The sequence below is a fragment of the Lissotriton vulgaris genome, chromosome 8 (genome assembly GCF_964263255.1).
Source record: "Lissotriton vulgaris chromosome 8, aLisVul1.2, whole genome shotgun sequence".
Taxonomy (NCBI): domain Eukaryota; kingdom Metazoa; phylum Chordata; class Amphibia; order Caudata; family Salamandridae; genus Lissotriton; species Lissotriton vulgaris.
Window position 1 is genome coordinate 1,342,137,833 of NC_141696.1, and position 13,808 is coordinate 1,342,151,640.

The 13,808-nt window shown below is 41.4% G+C and overlaps 1 protein-coding gene across 2 annotated transcripts in view; it reads right to left on the minus strand.

The window, feature by feature from the left end:
- The window catches only part of CNTN5 (contactin 5), a 3,039,905-nt gene that overhangs the window by 1,690,876 nt on the left and 1,335,221 nt on the right, over positions 1-13,808 (minus strand). For both annotated transcript variants that reach the window (XM_086935289.1, XM_086935290.1), the window contains one exon: positions 8,294-8,344. In XM_086935289.1, coding sequence (XP_086791415.1) covers positions 8,294-8,316 — 23 coding nt within the window. In that variant the 5' untranslated portion in view covers positions 8,317-8,344. The remainder of the gene's footprint in view (positions 1-8,293; positions 8,345-13,808) is intronic.

Sequence of the window (13,808 nt, forward strand, 5' to 3'; positions counted from 1 at the left end):
GAAACTGTGTAGCACATGAAGGCCTTTGTGTGCTGCAAATAGAGGGATAGTAGCGAGTGCTTCTATGGTGGTAGGGATAATGATTTTACTGGTGGGTGGCAGGACTGGCCATGGGAGAAATGTCCTGTCAGTTTCTGCTGCTGTTACAATAACACTCCTTCCTGCTAGCAGAGTTTCTTTATGGCCGACAATAGACCTTCAGCCTCTGTGACTGTCTGGAACCTGTCAGTTGATGTATCTGTAACATTAAACAATAGCTTTCTTTTTGGTTGATTTAAATGCTTTACAGACAGATGTAGGCAGACTAAACATAAAGTACAACATGTAACATTATCTCTTGCTAAACCAATCCAGAGCATACCATTATGTTCATGTAACAGAAATATGTGTCCATGAACTCTACTCAGGGCTGTCCGTCAAAGGAGTGGATGTGAAAAAATGGACTACACTACCCATTATGCATTGTGTCACATATGTAGAAAACCCAATATTGATTACATGGACTCTTAGCATGAACTCCAAACATGTATGACATTTCAATAGCATTTATTAAAATAGATGAATAATTCTATATCCTTATGCCCCAATTTGATGTATTGTTAAGGCCAATGATGCAAATATTCATATTTATCTTACATTAAATCCACTAGTATTGAAGGAACTACGTAAAAGGGAACCAGGGCCTACATATTGGTATTAGGTTTTCTCTTTATAATGAAGTGCTGATCTGGTGTTGCAGAAACAAACCCGATACATCAATGGAAGAGACTCCTTTGGCAGGTGAGTCAAAACACTGCTTTGATGCTGGTGGAAGGATGCTCAGTGATACATTCAGCGCCTGTTGCTGCAGCCTCCCACCGACTTTTAGCAAGTTTGTTCTTGGTCTGGGAATGCAGCTCATATGACATTTTTCAAATATCTTCCACAGACCTGTTGGCCACCCAACCGCTTTAAATCTCTGCGGTATCCTGCTCCCTATTTGTGTTTGTAGCCTCTGGCACAGTGAGTGAGTGTGAGAAATTACCCATTTTTTGTTCTGCACACCCACCCCTTCAGTTTGGCTGGGTTGATTTTGCTGGGTTTATGTTGCTTTGCCACTGCTAAACCAGAGTAAGCGGTCTGTATTTCCTCCCAAAACGTTCTGTAGTTTGGATTTTCCTGTTTGGCCTATGTATCTTCCCTGTAAGTCCATTTTAAAAGGACTAACATGCACTAATCTCCTCGCTCAAATGTCATACGTAGGCTGGTATGTGTTTACATCTCTTACATCTACTACAAAGGTATGTTTGCCAGAATCACTACTGTGCACCAACTGATCTGCAGTTTAAATTCTCTGCAGCAACACAGGGCGAGGAAAATGTATTTGCAATATAGGAGAAATCTATTTTATAACTGTTATATATCAATAAGTCACCCCTAAAGTGTGCCTGGTAAGCGCACAGGGTGCTACATAATACAAATAGGGCACACTGCATATTTAGTGCGCTCTCCTAGTGAAATAAAATCCAAAATCTCTTGCACTGTGTAGGCTTAGTGCACTCTCCCAGTGAAATAAAATCCAAAATCTCTTGCACTGTGTAGGCTTCGATAGACGTTTCTTCCCTGGACAGTCCCAGCAGGGAATACAATCTTTATTTTCTGTCTCCACCAGGAAAAATACTAGACAAAATGTTTCAAAGTTACTTCCTAATTAATTTCCAAAATTTGATTTAGTAAGAAAATTAGATTTTGATAACTTAAGTGGCAAGGTAATGTTATAAAACTTGTACTTCATGCTGCCAGTGACAAAACAGACTTAAAAACATTTCTGCCCTTCATACTACATCCATCCAGAGGTGGAATACACATCCTTTGCTGGGACAGTCAATTATGCTGGCTCAAGCAGAACAACAACAGAAGGGTATCAGCAGCGGACTACTTAGCAGGGATCATCTATCTGGTAGTGAAAAGAACAGTTGGAAGAACAAAGACAAACTTTAGCACTAGCGCTTTTGATTTGGAAATGTCATGAAAGCCTTCCATTCATTCCCTTAACCCTTCTAGACAGCCATGATTCAGACAAAGTTGGGATGAGAACTAGCTTGAACCCTATCAGAATGTAGAAGAGCTCATCTAAACAGGGATGTGGTTAAAGAGCAGAAGACAGGCCTGACTGGTGTCATGAGTGTTCTGCCAAATGGAAACAGGGTCACCTGGGTAATTTTAGAATAAGGCAAGGAGGATGTGCGGTGGGAATTTGAATTTCTCCAGTCACTGGCTAGGGTACAGAATAATGCTGACACCTCAACCTTCTCAGAACATTTCAACACCTGGAGGACTCCATCTGAAGAAGCCTTTGAGGAAGCAGATTCTTGACTCCTGATGGAAGAATACAAGTCATTCAAGGACTGAAGGGCTCCTGATGGAAGTCTGGAGCTGGAACAGCTCCAAGGGTCAAGTGGTTGTCAACCTGGTTTCCTGCTTCAGGGACATAGAAACCAGATGATCTCATGACTTCAAGAGGTCCCAGCTAACCACAGAAGACTGGAGATCTGAATGGAGATCTGAATGAAGAGAGGCATAGGGTTTAGAAGCCTGCCCTGAGGAGCTAGTAGAGTTCACAGGACTGACCAAAAGGAACTTTCCCAGCAGTTGGGAAAAAGTAGGACTTAGTTATCTGTTCTTCCTCTGGAGGACTCGGATAAGGTGCTAAGGCTTGTTCAGGAAAATCCCACCTTAGGCGGGCAAGAAAACCAGGTTTGTCCCATATGGTACATTCTGCTTCTGTGAAAATTGGTTCAGTTGGTCCTCACAGTGAAGGTAGCTGACTATGTGGAGCCCTGTCCAGCTACAGAATCCAGCCTTGCCCTATTGGGGGCAAGGCTGGACAAAATAAGTGTCTAAAGGGCCGATGTTGATAGTGGGGGAAGGATTGAACTTATAAGTCACCCCTTAGGTAGGCCCTAACCACTAATAGGGCAGGGTTTATGGTATTTAAAAAGTAGGCCATGCGTATTTAAGTTTTACACATCCAAACAGTGAAAAAAAAATCCACAGTCGTTTTTCACTGCAGTTAGGCTAGCTATCCCATTGATTAAGACTGGGTTTTCTTATTACACTTAATAAGAAATAACGTTAGTTTGAAAATAAATAAACACTTCCTCCACTCATTTGAATTGAAATTTACATTCCACTTTTATTATAATGTAATAGTTTAAGTTACTATTCTGAAAAGGCCACTTTTAGAATGTTTCTCTCCCTGAACAAAATCTGTCTTTTTGCCAGTGCCACATGAATGTGAAGTGCCCTTTTGTAGTGTGTTGTTTATTCCTTGCAGACTTGGGGATAAAAGGACCTTGGGTGTGGGGCATGATGGTCCTCTCCTGAGCAAGATGTTCTAGGGGGTTCTACTCAGCTTTCCTGAACTTCAAAGGGTCACATGAGGGCTTTGACAACTCCTTTTATGACTTCTGAGGCTGCTTGGCAGGTCACTGACAAATGCAGTTCACATCTAGGCCTGCCCGCCCTTTGTTACCCGAAACAGTTTGGAGCCAAAACCAGCAAATGACGCATGTTAGACAGAAAGGGCATACCCTCCCAACAGCCTGTAACTGGGTATAAGAATATCAAATTCATTCATAACCTCTCATCAGAACACTACAGGACCTGTGGAAGATTCAGAAAAAGGACTGCTGTCAGAAGAAGGAAGACCGGAACTGCTTGCCTTGAGCCCAGGATCTACAGAAATGACTCCATGGGTCAGTTGACTGATCTGTCTGAGCTACAGGGAGACAACAAGCTTCTAGTGGCCTACAACTGCAACTGTGCAGCCCCACATGGATCTGTGGGAGTGCTGCTGCTGGCCTGTGCTGGAGTGAGTCTGGATCCTTAAGAGGTAGCCCCCAGGTTCTGGAACCTTTACTGGCATCAGATATCCTCCTATTTCAAAAACAACCTCCAAGAGAAAACCCATTTAGGTCTCCCTGCGACTGTGAGATTGAATATTCGCAATCCCTCCCAACATGAAGCTCCTTGTGGCAACCTACTCGTCACGTCACCTAAGACCGTCTAGATCAGCCACGACTGCTGGGTTTTTGGCCAATGCAATGCTCCAGGGATGACATGCCCTTCTCGCCAAACAGTGACCGCCCACATCAATTGCAAATGTGAAGCTCCACAGGAACCTGCTCCTCGCACTGATAATTGACCCCTATTGGCCACTACTAATGCAAAGCTCCAAGTGAGGCTACCCCCCTAGACTTGGCTTTTAGAAGGTAAACTACATAACTACAGTTCTACTCATTTAATTTTTGTTGTTTTGGTGTCATTTTATTTCATTTGTTTTAATCTATTTTCGTAAATTATTTAAAGATTTTTCATGTGTGGTGTTCTCACTTTAATACTGTTTGAGTGCATACATACCTTACACAATGCCACTCAATTAACCCTGACTGCTTTTATGGCAAGCTACCAGAGAATTTAAGCACAGGTTTTTGTAGTGACTTTTGTGGCTCACCACCACAAAAAAAATAAAATGTAAATTGATACTTGTATAGCACACTACTCACCCGCAAGGGTCTCAAGGCGCTTGTATGAATACCGCTGTGGAACCCGTCCAGGCTTTCCCTGTGAGGCGTCCACTCCTGGGCAACCCAAGGGTGAAGGCCAGGCATCCTTAGCGTTGTGGGGGCCATTGTGGAGATTAAGCAAGCTATTGCCCAGAGTTGCAGAGTGGGACCCATGATTAGAATAGGCAACGAGGCGAGAATTATCAGGTCCGTGGAATTTTGAGCCCAAGACCCGCCAAGGCGGGGAATTGAACCCTGGTCCCGGGCTAGACCTCTGCATCAGGGTCTGCCGCTCTAACCATTGAGCCACAAGGTTTGTTACTTGAGTGGGGCTCACACACCCCTCAACTAATTATTCAATTTCTTACACTAATTCTCTCTGTCCCCATTGATAGAAAACTCTGAGTTGTATCTAAGAATGCCCTGAAGGACCAATTTCTCTACAATGACGTCTTTGACTGCTGAGAGAGTGTTGACCCGGGGATTTTGGAGCATGTAGGTTTAGCTGTTTTGGTGGCATTTTCTATTGAGTGTACATTTTGTTGAAGTTTAGTAGATGCAATTAATGCTGTTAGTCACAAAAGGCTATAGAAATTCACTGTACCACTTTGACTAACCCCACTCTATATTTAAATGCACATTAAACAAGTTAAAAGATGATTGTCCAATATAATTTTTTATGGATTGCGGATTATCTTTTGAAAAATTGCATGGGCTTTGGACACCTCACTCTGAAACTTTTTTATTACTTTCATGGTCATATTTAGTTCTTTACTGTTTATTCTACAGAGCACTAAATCTTAACTATTGGTTACTTCAAAGTGCAAGAAGCACTGACAGTATACACTTATATAAGAGACACGGAACAAGAAACATTCGAGTCTGATAAGATGGGTGGCTCCCTAATCTGATGTTCATCACTTACAACCCTTGTTCAGTAAGGAGTTTCATTAGAAAGCAACACTAAATAATTCAGTTAAGAGATGCCTCAATCTCTTCTTGGGTGAGCAGTTACTGAGGTATTAGGAACTTTCCATAAAATTGTTAAAGATCTATCTTAATGTTTTGACATTGTGAATAATTGTTGAGGGGTACGGTGGCTGGGTGCTGATTGGCTGTTGCATGAGGAAGTACTAAGTTCTGCAGGTACTCCGGTCCTTCTCCCCTGCACCCAATATGAATGGTGTAGAGAGCTTTGAATTTTATCATAGCTTCTACATGAAGTCAGAAGACAGATTGGGTTGGCCTTGTAAATGATATTTCACTAGTATAACTGGGCGGTAATAAGGGATTTTGATAGCTGAACCCTTTGATTAGTTTAGAAGAGTGAAAGAATATTTGCAGAGAATAGCGAGCTGGAGATTCACACCTTCGGCTATTGCTTTAATTGCGGGGTGAATGAGAGATCGGAATCACAATGTATTTCCAGGTTGCTGCCTTTTAAAGAGGTTGCATAGGGCTTACTAGCCTTGGATACCGGCGAAAGGTGGAGTGCTGCGTTAATTTCTTCCCATTACAAGGATCACAGTTTTGTCACTATTAATGCATTTTTCCTTCATCACCCAGTGGATTATAGGGTCCAAATAATATGTAATATTTGTGGGATTGTCAGATTGTTTGGCATCAAGTGATTTGCATTTCAGAAGCACATTTTTCGAAGTTGGCATTGTGTTGGTTTAGTAAGTGGACGAGTGAATGAAGACAGATGTTTATCAGTAGGCAGGAGAGTGCTGATCCTTGGAGCACGATGCAAGCCTCTGGGCATTTAAACAACTCATTAGATGAGATCCAGATTTTTATGTTTCAATTACAGAGAAGATGTAATCCACAACAGAGAAAGTATTTTGTGACTGACCTTGTCATAGGGTGCAGAGTCATGGAGGACCATAACAGCTGTTTACTTGTTATTGAACAAAAGCTGCTTCAGTGCCCCTCTAAGATATACATCCTGAATGCTGGTCATGAAGAAGTCAATTTACTCCCAGTGGTCTAGTAGTTGTTTTGTCATTAGTTGTTTTGTTATTTCTCTTTCTATAATTTTGCTGCGAAATGGAGAGATATTGGGTGGCAGTTAACTACAAGGTGCTGTTATTGTGTTTCAGAGGGCCGGACACAATTTTCGAACAGAGGGGAACACTTATTCTGCTAGTAGGATCTGTTATGATAAACTGAAGGAACTGCTTGAAACAGGTGACTGAGCAGGATTCCATTGACCAGTTTGAGAGTTCTGTCGTATTAGTCAGGCATACTAGGTTAGAGATCCTCCAGGGTCTGAATAGAGTGAAGGTGACAGTAGTGATGTGATGAAATGTCTGGAAATAGAAGTAGCTGTTGTCTGTTCAAAAATGATTCTCAAATTTTGGTAAAGTTGGAGTGGAACAGCTCAAGTAATCCTCTCATTAATATTTGGATCTGCATGAGTTGCTTTTCAGTGCATCAGCATTAGTCTATCCATGATAAAATGTAAAGATGTAGTTGGTTTGGTAGGGCGGATCATAGATGCGTTTAGTGGAATAAGTATTTGTTGCTTTCTAACTAGCTCTTTGGAGGTATCTTTGAGGAGTATCACATACTCAACATTTTGCACCTTCTGAGCTCACTTGCACTTGTACCACTCCCTCCCCTCAATTCTCTTACCCACCAATGACTGGAATATTGAAGGGCCACCCAAATATCCTCTACACCAGCACAAAAATGCATTTATCTGATGGATTAGTGGACTGATGAATTTCAGAGCAGTAAAAATAGACAACCTTAATTTATCACTCTGGGACACCAGTCTACCGTAGTTCAATGTATATTAAACCAATGGAATGTGGAGAGCTTCAATGACGGCAATGGATCTTTGTGTATCTATTTCTCCCTTTTCAATTCACACATTCTAGCCTCAGTGGGTGGAATGTTCTACTATTATTAAATCCCTTCTGCCATGGGCTGTACTGATTGCTAAAGGCTTTTACTTTGTCTGTGGCTCAGGCCTGTATAGCCTTCGAAAGTAGGCCATAATGCTATAATATTAGCCACTCTAAATCTTATAATGGACATGGCAATATCAACGAGAGACGAGATGACATGGACATTATCAACTAGGAGAAATGTAATTAGGCAATGGTTTAGAAATGAAAAGGGGCGAAATATAGGTTTTTCGTTTGAACCAACTATAAAAACTCTTTACTAGCTTGAGCTCCACCATCTCTTTCCTATATGTTTGTGTAATTTAAGCTGATGATAGTTGATTATGGACGCAATGATCACTTGCTCATGTAAGTCCTGACTGTCAAGAGATATTTGCATTGGTTCATGTCTTTGTACAATCTGTCTCTTGTCCATGAGTTTGTGATATTTTAAGTCTCTGTAAGTGTTAGTGCTCTAATCTGATTATAGATGATTTACCTCTCTGCTAACTCTACTCTAAGATTCCAGGCATGCGTCCTCCTGCTCTTCAGTTTACCCTGTTCTAAAATGAATCACTGACATATTGGGAACCTTCAACATCTGCTTCAAGATTCCTTGAAATTGCACGCCCTTTTATGCTAGTATACATTTATAAAAATATTCCAAAATTCTGATGAAAAATGTTTATGACCATGTACTAAATTATCGTTTCTTGTAAAAATGAAGATTTGCAAGAAATTGTTTCATATCCTTGAAATGTAGTTTGACTTATGTTATGCACAGCAGGAAAATAAGGTATTTAAGGAAACAGATATGAAATACACAAAAGATTATTTTAACTAATACTTTACCAAAATATTCTCCTTGATTTCATTGGCAGCACCGCTCGTAGAGGCGACAATCTACAATGAAATCAAATTAACAGAAATGTGATGAGTAAAAGCAAATGTCCTAAGAAGCATTAATAACACCACAGAAACAAATATGAAATGGTTGGAAAATATTTTCATTGAACTAAACTGTTTGCTTGCACTGCATAGTACCACGTTCACTTCAAGGACGTGCATTTTGACTGTTAAATGTGCAAGAATTAAACAATTGAACATATTTTAATATATAAAAAATATATTGTATATACTAATTCTGCGACTTAGGTTGAAAAATGAAAAGACCCTATAAAATGTCTGGTTTACTTATTTGCGCCTATTCTCCCCTTAATGGAAATTATTTTAACCAAACTTTGGAGAATTGTGGTTCGATTTCTAACAGTTTCAACACCACCATCATAAGCTTCATCTTGATGTAAGTTTAGAAATGATAAGTAGTAAGTAATTACTGATTAGCCTGGTGAAGTTAACAATATATACATGGAGTACTCCTTGACTCCCCCCCAACTCATTATTTGTGGACTGACATATTTGAAAGGTTCTTAGCTAGTGATTCAGGATCATATAATTTCACTTGCACAGACCACTCTTTACATATATAGGAATCGCCATTAATCTAAAAAAGATTTGATATCAGGCCTAGAGCACAAATGCACCTTTCAATCAGGAAGAGGCCAACACATAGCATATTTTGATCCTGATCAATTCAAGAATAATGTCCTAAACCACTCTTCACATTCCTAAACATAGTAATTGATCAAACTACTAATTTATGGCAACTTCTCAAATATTTCCCTTTTAATTCAATACCCCAGTAGCAGTATACATTATTCCCACTAGTTAGTGTGTTTTGTTTTCGGTTTTATTACAAATATATATTTTTTAAACCAGTTTTCATTACATTATTTATATTGCTCCCACCACTTCTTGCTAAAATTGGTCAGCTTTGAAAATCATATGCCTTTCCGAATAGGTGAATCTATTTTTTTCTTTGTGTGTGTCCTTTTTAAATTGTCGTTATTGATTTAACACATCACTTATGCTTTATGGGGGTTCTGCACATTTGACATCCTTTGTATTAAAAATAAAATCCTCCTTTTACTCTTGAGCTTTTCCCTAATTTATTGCAAGTCTGCTTTATGTAGAGCTACAGTTTTCGAACAATAAGCTATAAAAATATCTCTAGTATGTATGCTCATTAGCCCCTGTATTTTAAACAACACATATTGAACTCACACTTCAAAGGTTTAATATACAATCCTTTCATCCTCATGATAGTTCTCCTCTGGGCTGCCTCTGATCTGAAGTTATCCTTTCAAAGAGGTGGTCTTCGGAACAGTAGATAATACACTCAGAAATGCTTCAGCGAACATTTCAAAAGAGGCAAAATCCGTTCTAAGATGAGGTAAACCTCTAACTATGCTCCCAAATATTTCCATTACTATTTTTATATTCACTTGTTGATCATGGATCCAGCCTGTTCAGTAATTGGATCCTTCTATGAAGTATATTTTCAATATAGCAACACACCATGTCAATTAGGATTGACGAAATGCACATCAATAGAGCAGTAAAGAATGTACAAATCTGTGAACTTTAGCATGATAAAAACCTTACTAATGAAAGCATTGAGTCTTAACTGCCTCACTGAAAAGACAGACCACCCTCATTTAGAGGTTCTAAGATCACAAATTGAAAGTAGGGATTGTAATGCGGAGGTGAGCAATTCAAAGATAATGTAAAGATATAGGTATTTATCAAAGGACAGAATTCAAGGAAGAGCTATGCCGTGTCACTGGAGAGATATAGAAATAAAGTGATTATAGTCACACTGAGGCATACATCTTCTTATATTTTGTTCATGGAAGTAGTTACTGTTGGAAATGGTTCTTTCTGTAGGGTCACCCACAAAACATGTTGCCTTCCTCCTCCCCTTTTTGCTGAATTGGTTTTCGTTGACTTTAGGACTCTGTACAGTTTACCACTGCTAACCAGTGCTAAAGTGCTTATCCCCTATCCAAAAAATGCAGTAACATTGACTTATCTTCAATTTGCATATTTAAGTTAGTAATAAGTCCCCAGTCAGGTGCTCTGTAAGTGGCCAGGGCCTGTAAATTAAATACTACTAGTGGGCCCGAAATACTGATTATGGCACCCACTTAAGTAGTCCTTCAAACATGTTTCAGACACAGTGCATCTCCAACCCAGGCCCTTGCATCACTCGTCAACGGCAACTTCGACTAAAACATCAGTCTTCGCAAAGCAGCCTCACAGCTCTTCAGAACCGATGCATTGCCAGCTGAAAGCTGCATCCCCTAAGCCAGGACTTCACATTGAAAGCCCTGTTGACAGGGTCCTCGATGGCGAAACTACAGGACCTCGCGCACAGCCTCATCCTATCTCAGAACCAACGCATCACCTCACCTGCACAGAACTTCTTAGACCCGGATCTACACAATGCTCTGCAACCAAGATTTAAGTTACTTTGTTCAGTTGGCCTAAAAAGGTACCTGGAGCCAGCCCATACTCCATCGCATTCGGCTTGAACTTGTGACTTTGTCCCGGTCCAACACGACCAGATATCCCTTGTTGGAGCTTTGTGCTTTTTGCGCTATTTGAACTAAAAACTTTAAAATTACATATCTTCTGTATTACTAATTGGATTTTTGTCGTTTTGGACACCTTTTTACTTAGTAAAGTGTTTATTTTTCTAACCTGGTGTGGGATCCTCTATGGGTGGTCTTTTCACTGTTTTACTGTTTGAAGTGCTGCACATATACTTTACAGACTGCCTCTAAGTTAAGCCTGACTGCTCTGTGCCAAGCTACCAGAGGGTGAGCACTGGTTAATTTAGAATTTGTCTGTACCGTACCCTGACTGGGATTGTGGTTGCTGCTTGACCCAGGCTCAGACCTGAGTCTACGAGTAACCCAATTTCTAACAACTACCATTTCATTTAGCCACAAGCAGCAACTTCTGCTGGTCAGCAACAATATTAGGCATTGCTGGAAGGCCAGCATCCTTTCAATCATAAGACATGTCACAGTTTTTAACAAGAAAAATTTGGATCTTCATTTTTTTCCTTTGCTCCAAAAATACTACAAGAGTAATTGTTCCTAATAATTCTTTCCAATAGTGAGAGTTATTAGAACAATCTTACAGATGCTACCTGGACAATTCTGCAGGACCAGAGTTCAAATCCACATTCGATCACAACATCTCTAATGGAATGCACTATGCTCTGGCTTTGCTGCTTACACTCATGCGAGAAAGCAAAACATTCAGAATGAAGTGCCTCAACTGGAAATTCACCTCACCAGACAATCCAGAATATCTAACCCTCTCATAATTCACCAGTGGCTGTCAATACCTGAGAAGTATTTTTAAGGATCTCTGTCTTTGCCAAAAAGCTTTTTTTCTCACCATTCGGACTACTGATTTGTGAGCTATTGCCCAAAAAGGACACGGATCAAGTTCTGCTGGTCTTTTGTCTATTTCTTCTATCTTAGCCCCCATCTAAGGGGACTAAGCCTTCTCAGTTGTTCCAATTCGAGGTTGGAAAGTCTCCCCTGCTCATCTCAGTTTCATCAAGACCTTCGGTAAACAACTCAAAACTCATCTCCTTGCAATTGAATTGAATTATTTTTAATTGTTGGCTCAGTTCATTAAAGCAAGCCGGGCCGAAGACGGCTGTAATGCCAGAAACCGGTCCCCGGAAGCTTGTTTCCTTTCCAGTAAAAGAATTGGCTTGGTAGTTTGGTCTGCCCTGTTCCCATGATGCACTGGGCCAGGGACAGACTAATTTGCATGTTGCCAGGTTCTGAGCTGGGATGGTGCAGTGAGCTAAAAAACGGTGATGGATCAAGCCCTGATCTGTTGACTGGGTACGAGTGTTCTGCTTAATTCAGATACTCTGTCAATCACCATCCCCTTTTCTGAATCGTTTTGTCCACCACAAGTGTGGAAGGGTATGCTCAGACATGAGTCCCTGGCTCACTGCACCATCAGGATTCAAGCAAGCCGGGCCGAAGACGGCTGTAATGCCAGAAACCGGTCCCCGGAAGCTTGTTTCCTTTCCAGTAAAAGAATTGGCTTGGTAGTTTGGTCTGCCCTGTTCCCATGATGCACTGGGCCAGGGACAGACTAATTTGCATGTAGCCAGGTTCTGAGCTGGGATGGTGCAGTGAGCTAAAAAACGGTGATGGATCAAGCCCTGATCTGTTGACTGGGTACGAGTGCTCTGCTTAATTCAGATACTCTGTCCATCACCACCCCCTTTTCTGAATCGTTTTGTCCACCACAAGCGTGGAAGGGTATGCTCAGACATGAGTCCCTTACTCACTGCACCATCAGGATTCAAGCAAGCCGGGCCGAAGATGGCTGTAATGCCAGAAACCGGTCCCAGGAAGCTTGTTTCCTTTCCAGTAAAAGAATTGGCTTGGTAGTTTGGTCTGCCCTGTTCCCATGATGCACTGGGCCAGGGACAGACTGATTTGCATGTAGCCAGGTTCTGAGCTGGGATGGTGCAGTGAGCTAAAAAACGGTGATGGATCAAGCCCTGATCTGTTGACTGGGTACGAGTGTTCTGCTTAATTCAGATACTCTGTCCATCACCACCCTCTTTTCTGAATCTGTTCTGCTAGTGGTAGGTTGCCTTTGTCCTGGATATTTAAATTCTTTCCAAAAGTCTAATGAATATCGCACACCAATTACATGCGTGTCTGCGCATATCCATAAGCTTGACAACAACGTGATGTTGGCCATTCAATGTTTTCGAACAGCATCTCATAAGCGATAGTTGCCACCCTCCCAATACATGCTACATTAATGTAAATTGCGCATTCTGCAACGTCAAAACTGCAACAGAGATACACATATAAGTACACTTCCTGGCCAGGAAGGAACTGAACAACATCCAGGTCCCTGGGACAATTATTCACACCCTTACCCTGGCCTGGTGTACGCAAGCCCAGCCCATTTTCCGTATGCATAAATAGGATAACGATGCTGCCACATGTCCCAGTTCTTCCACACAGCCTCAGGTGATATGGCCACATCCACCTCGCATATCACAATGCATAGAAAAAAGGAATCCATTAGGCGTACACCATCCTGCCAATCAACACTGGACATGAATTGTGAACCCTACTGGACGTCGTGTTTCGAAAGGGATCCATGAGGTGTACACCATCCTGCAATAAACACTGCATCTGAATTGTGAACACTGCTGCCCGTCATGTTTGGAAACACAACAATGACAGCAGGTGAGCAGTGGGGCCTTGGTGCCCAGGGGCTGCAATTGAGCACGGTGTTGCGGAAGGGGTGGAGTGCATCAGCCTGGCTGCGCAGGTGCAAACAAGCGATGTTACCGTGCATAATGATGGGATCTCTGACCTCATTCAGTCACATGTCTGTCTCATTTTAAGGACCTGATGGACCGTACTGTAGGCATGAGCCAGCTGGCAGCGCTGCCCTACAG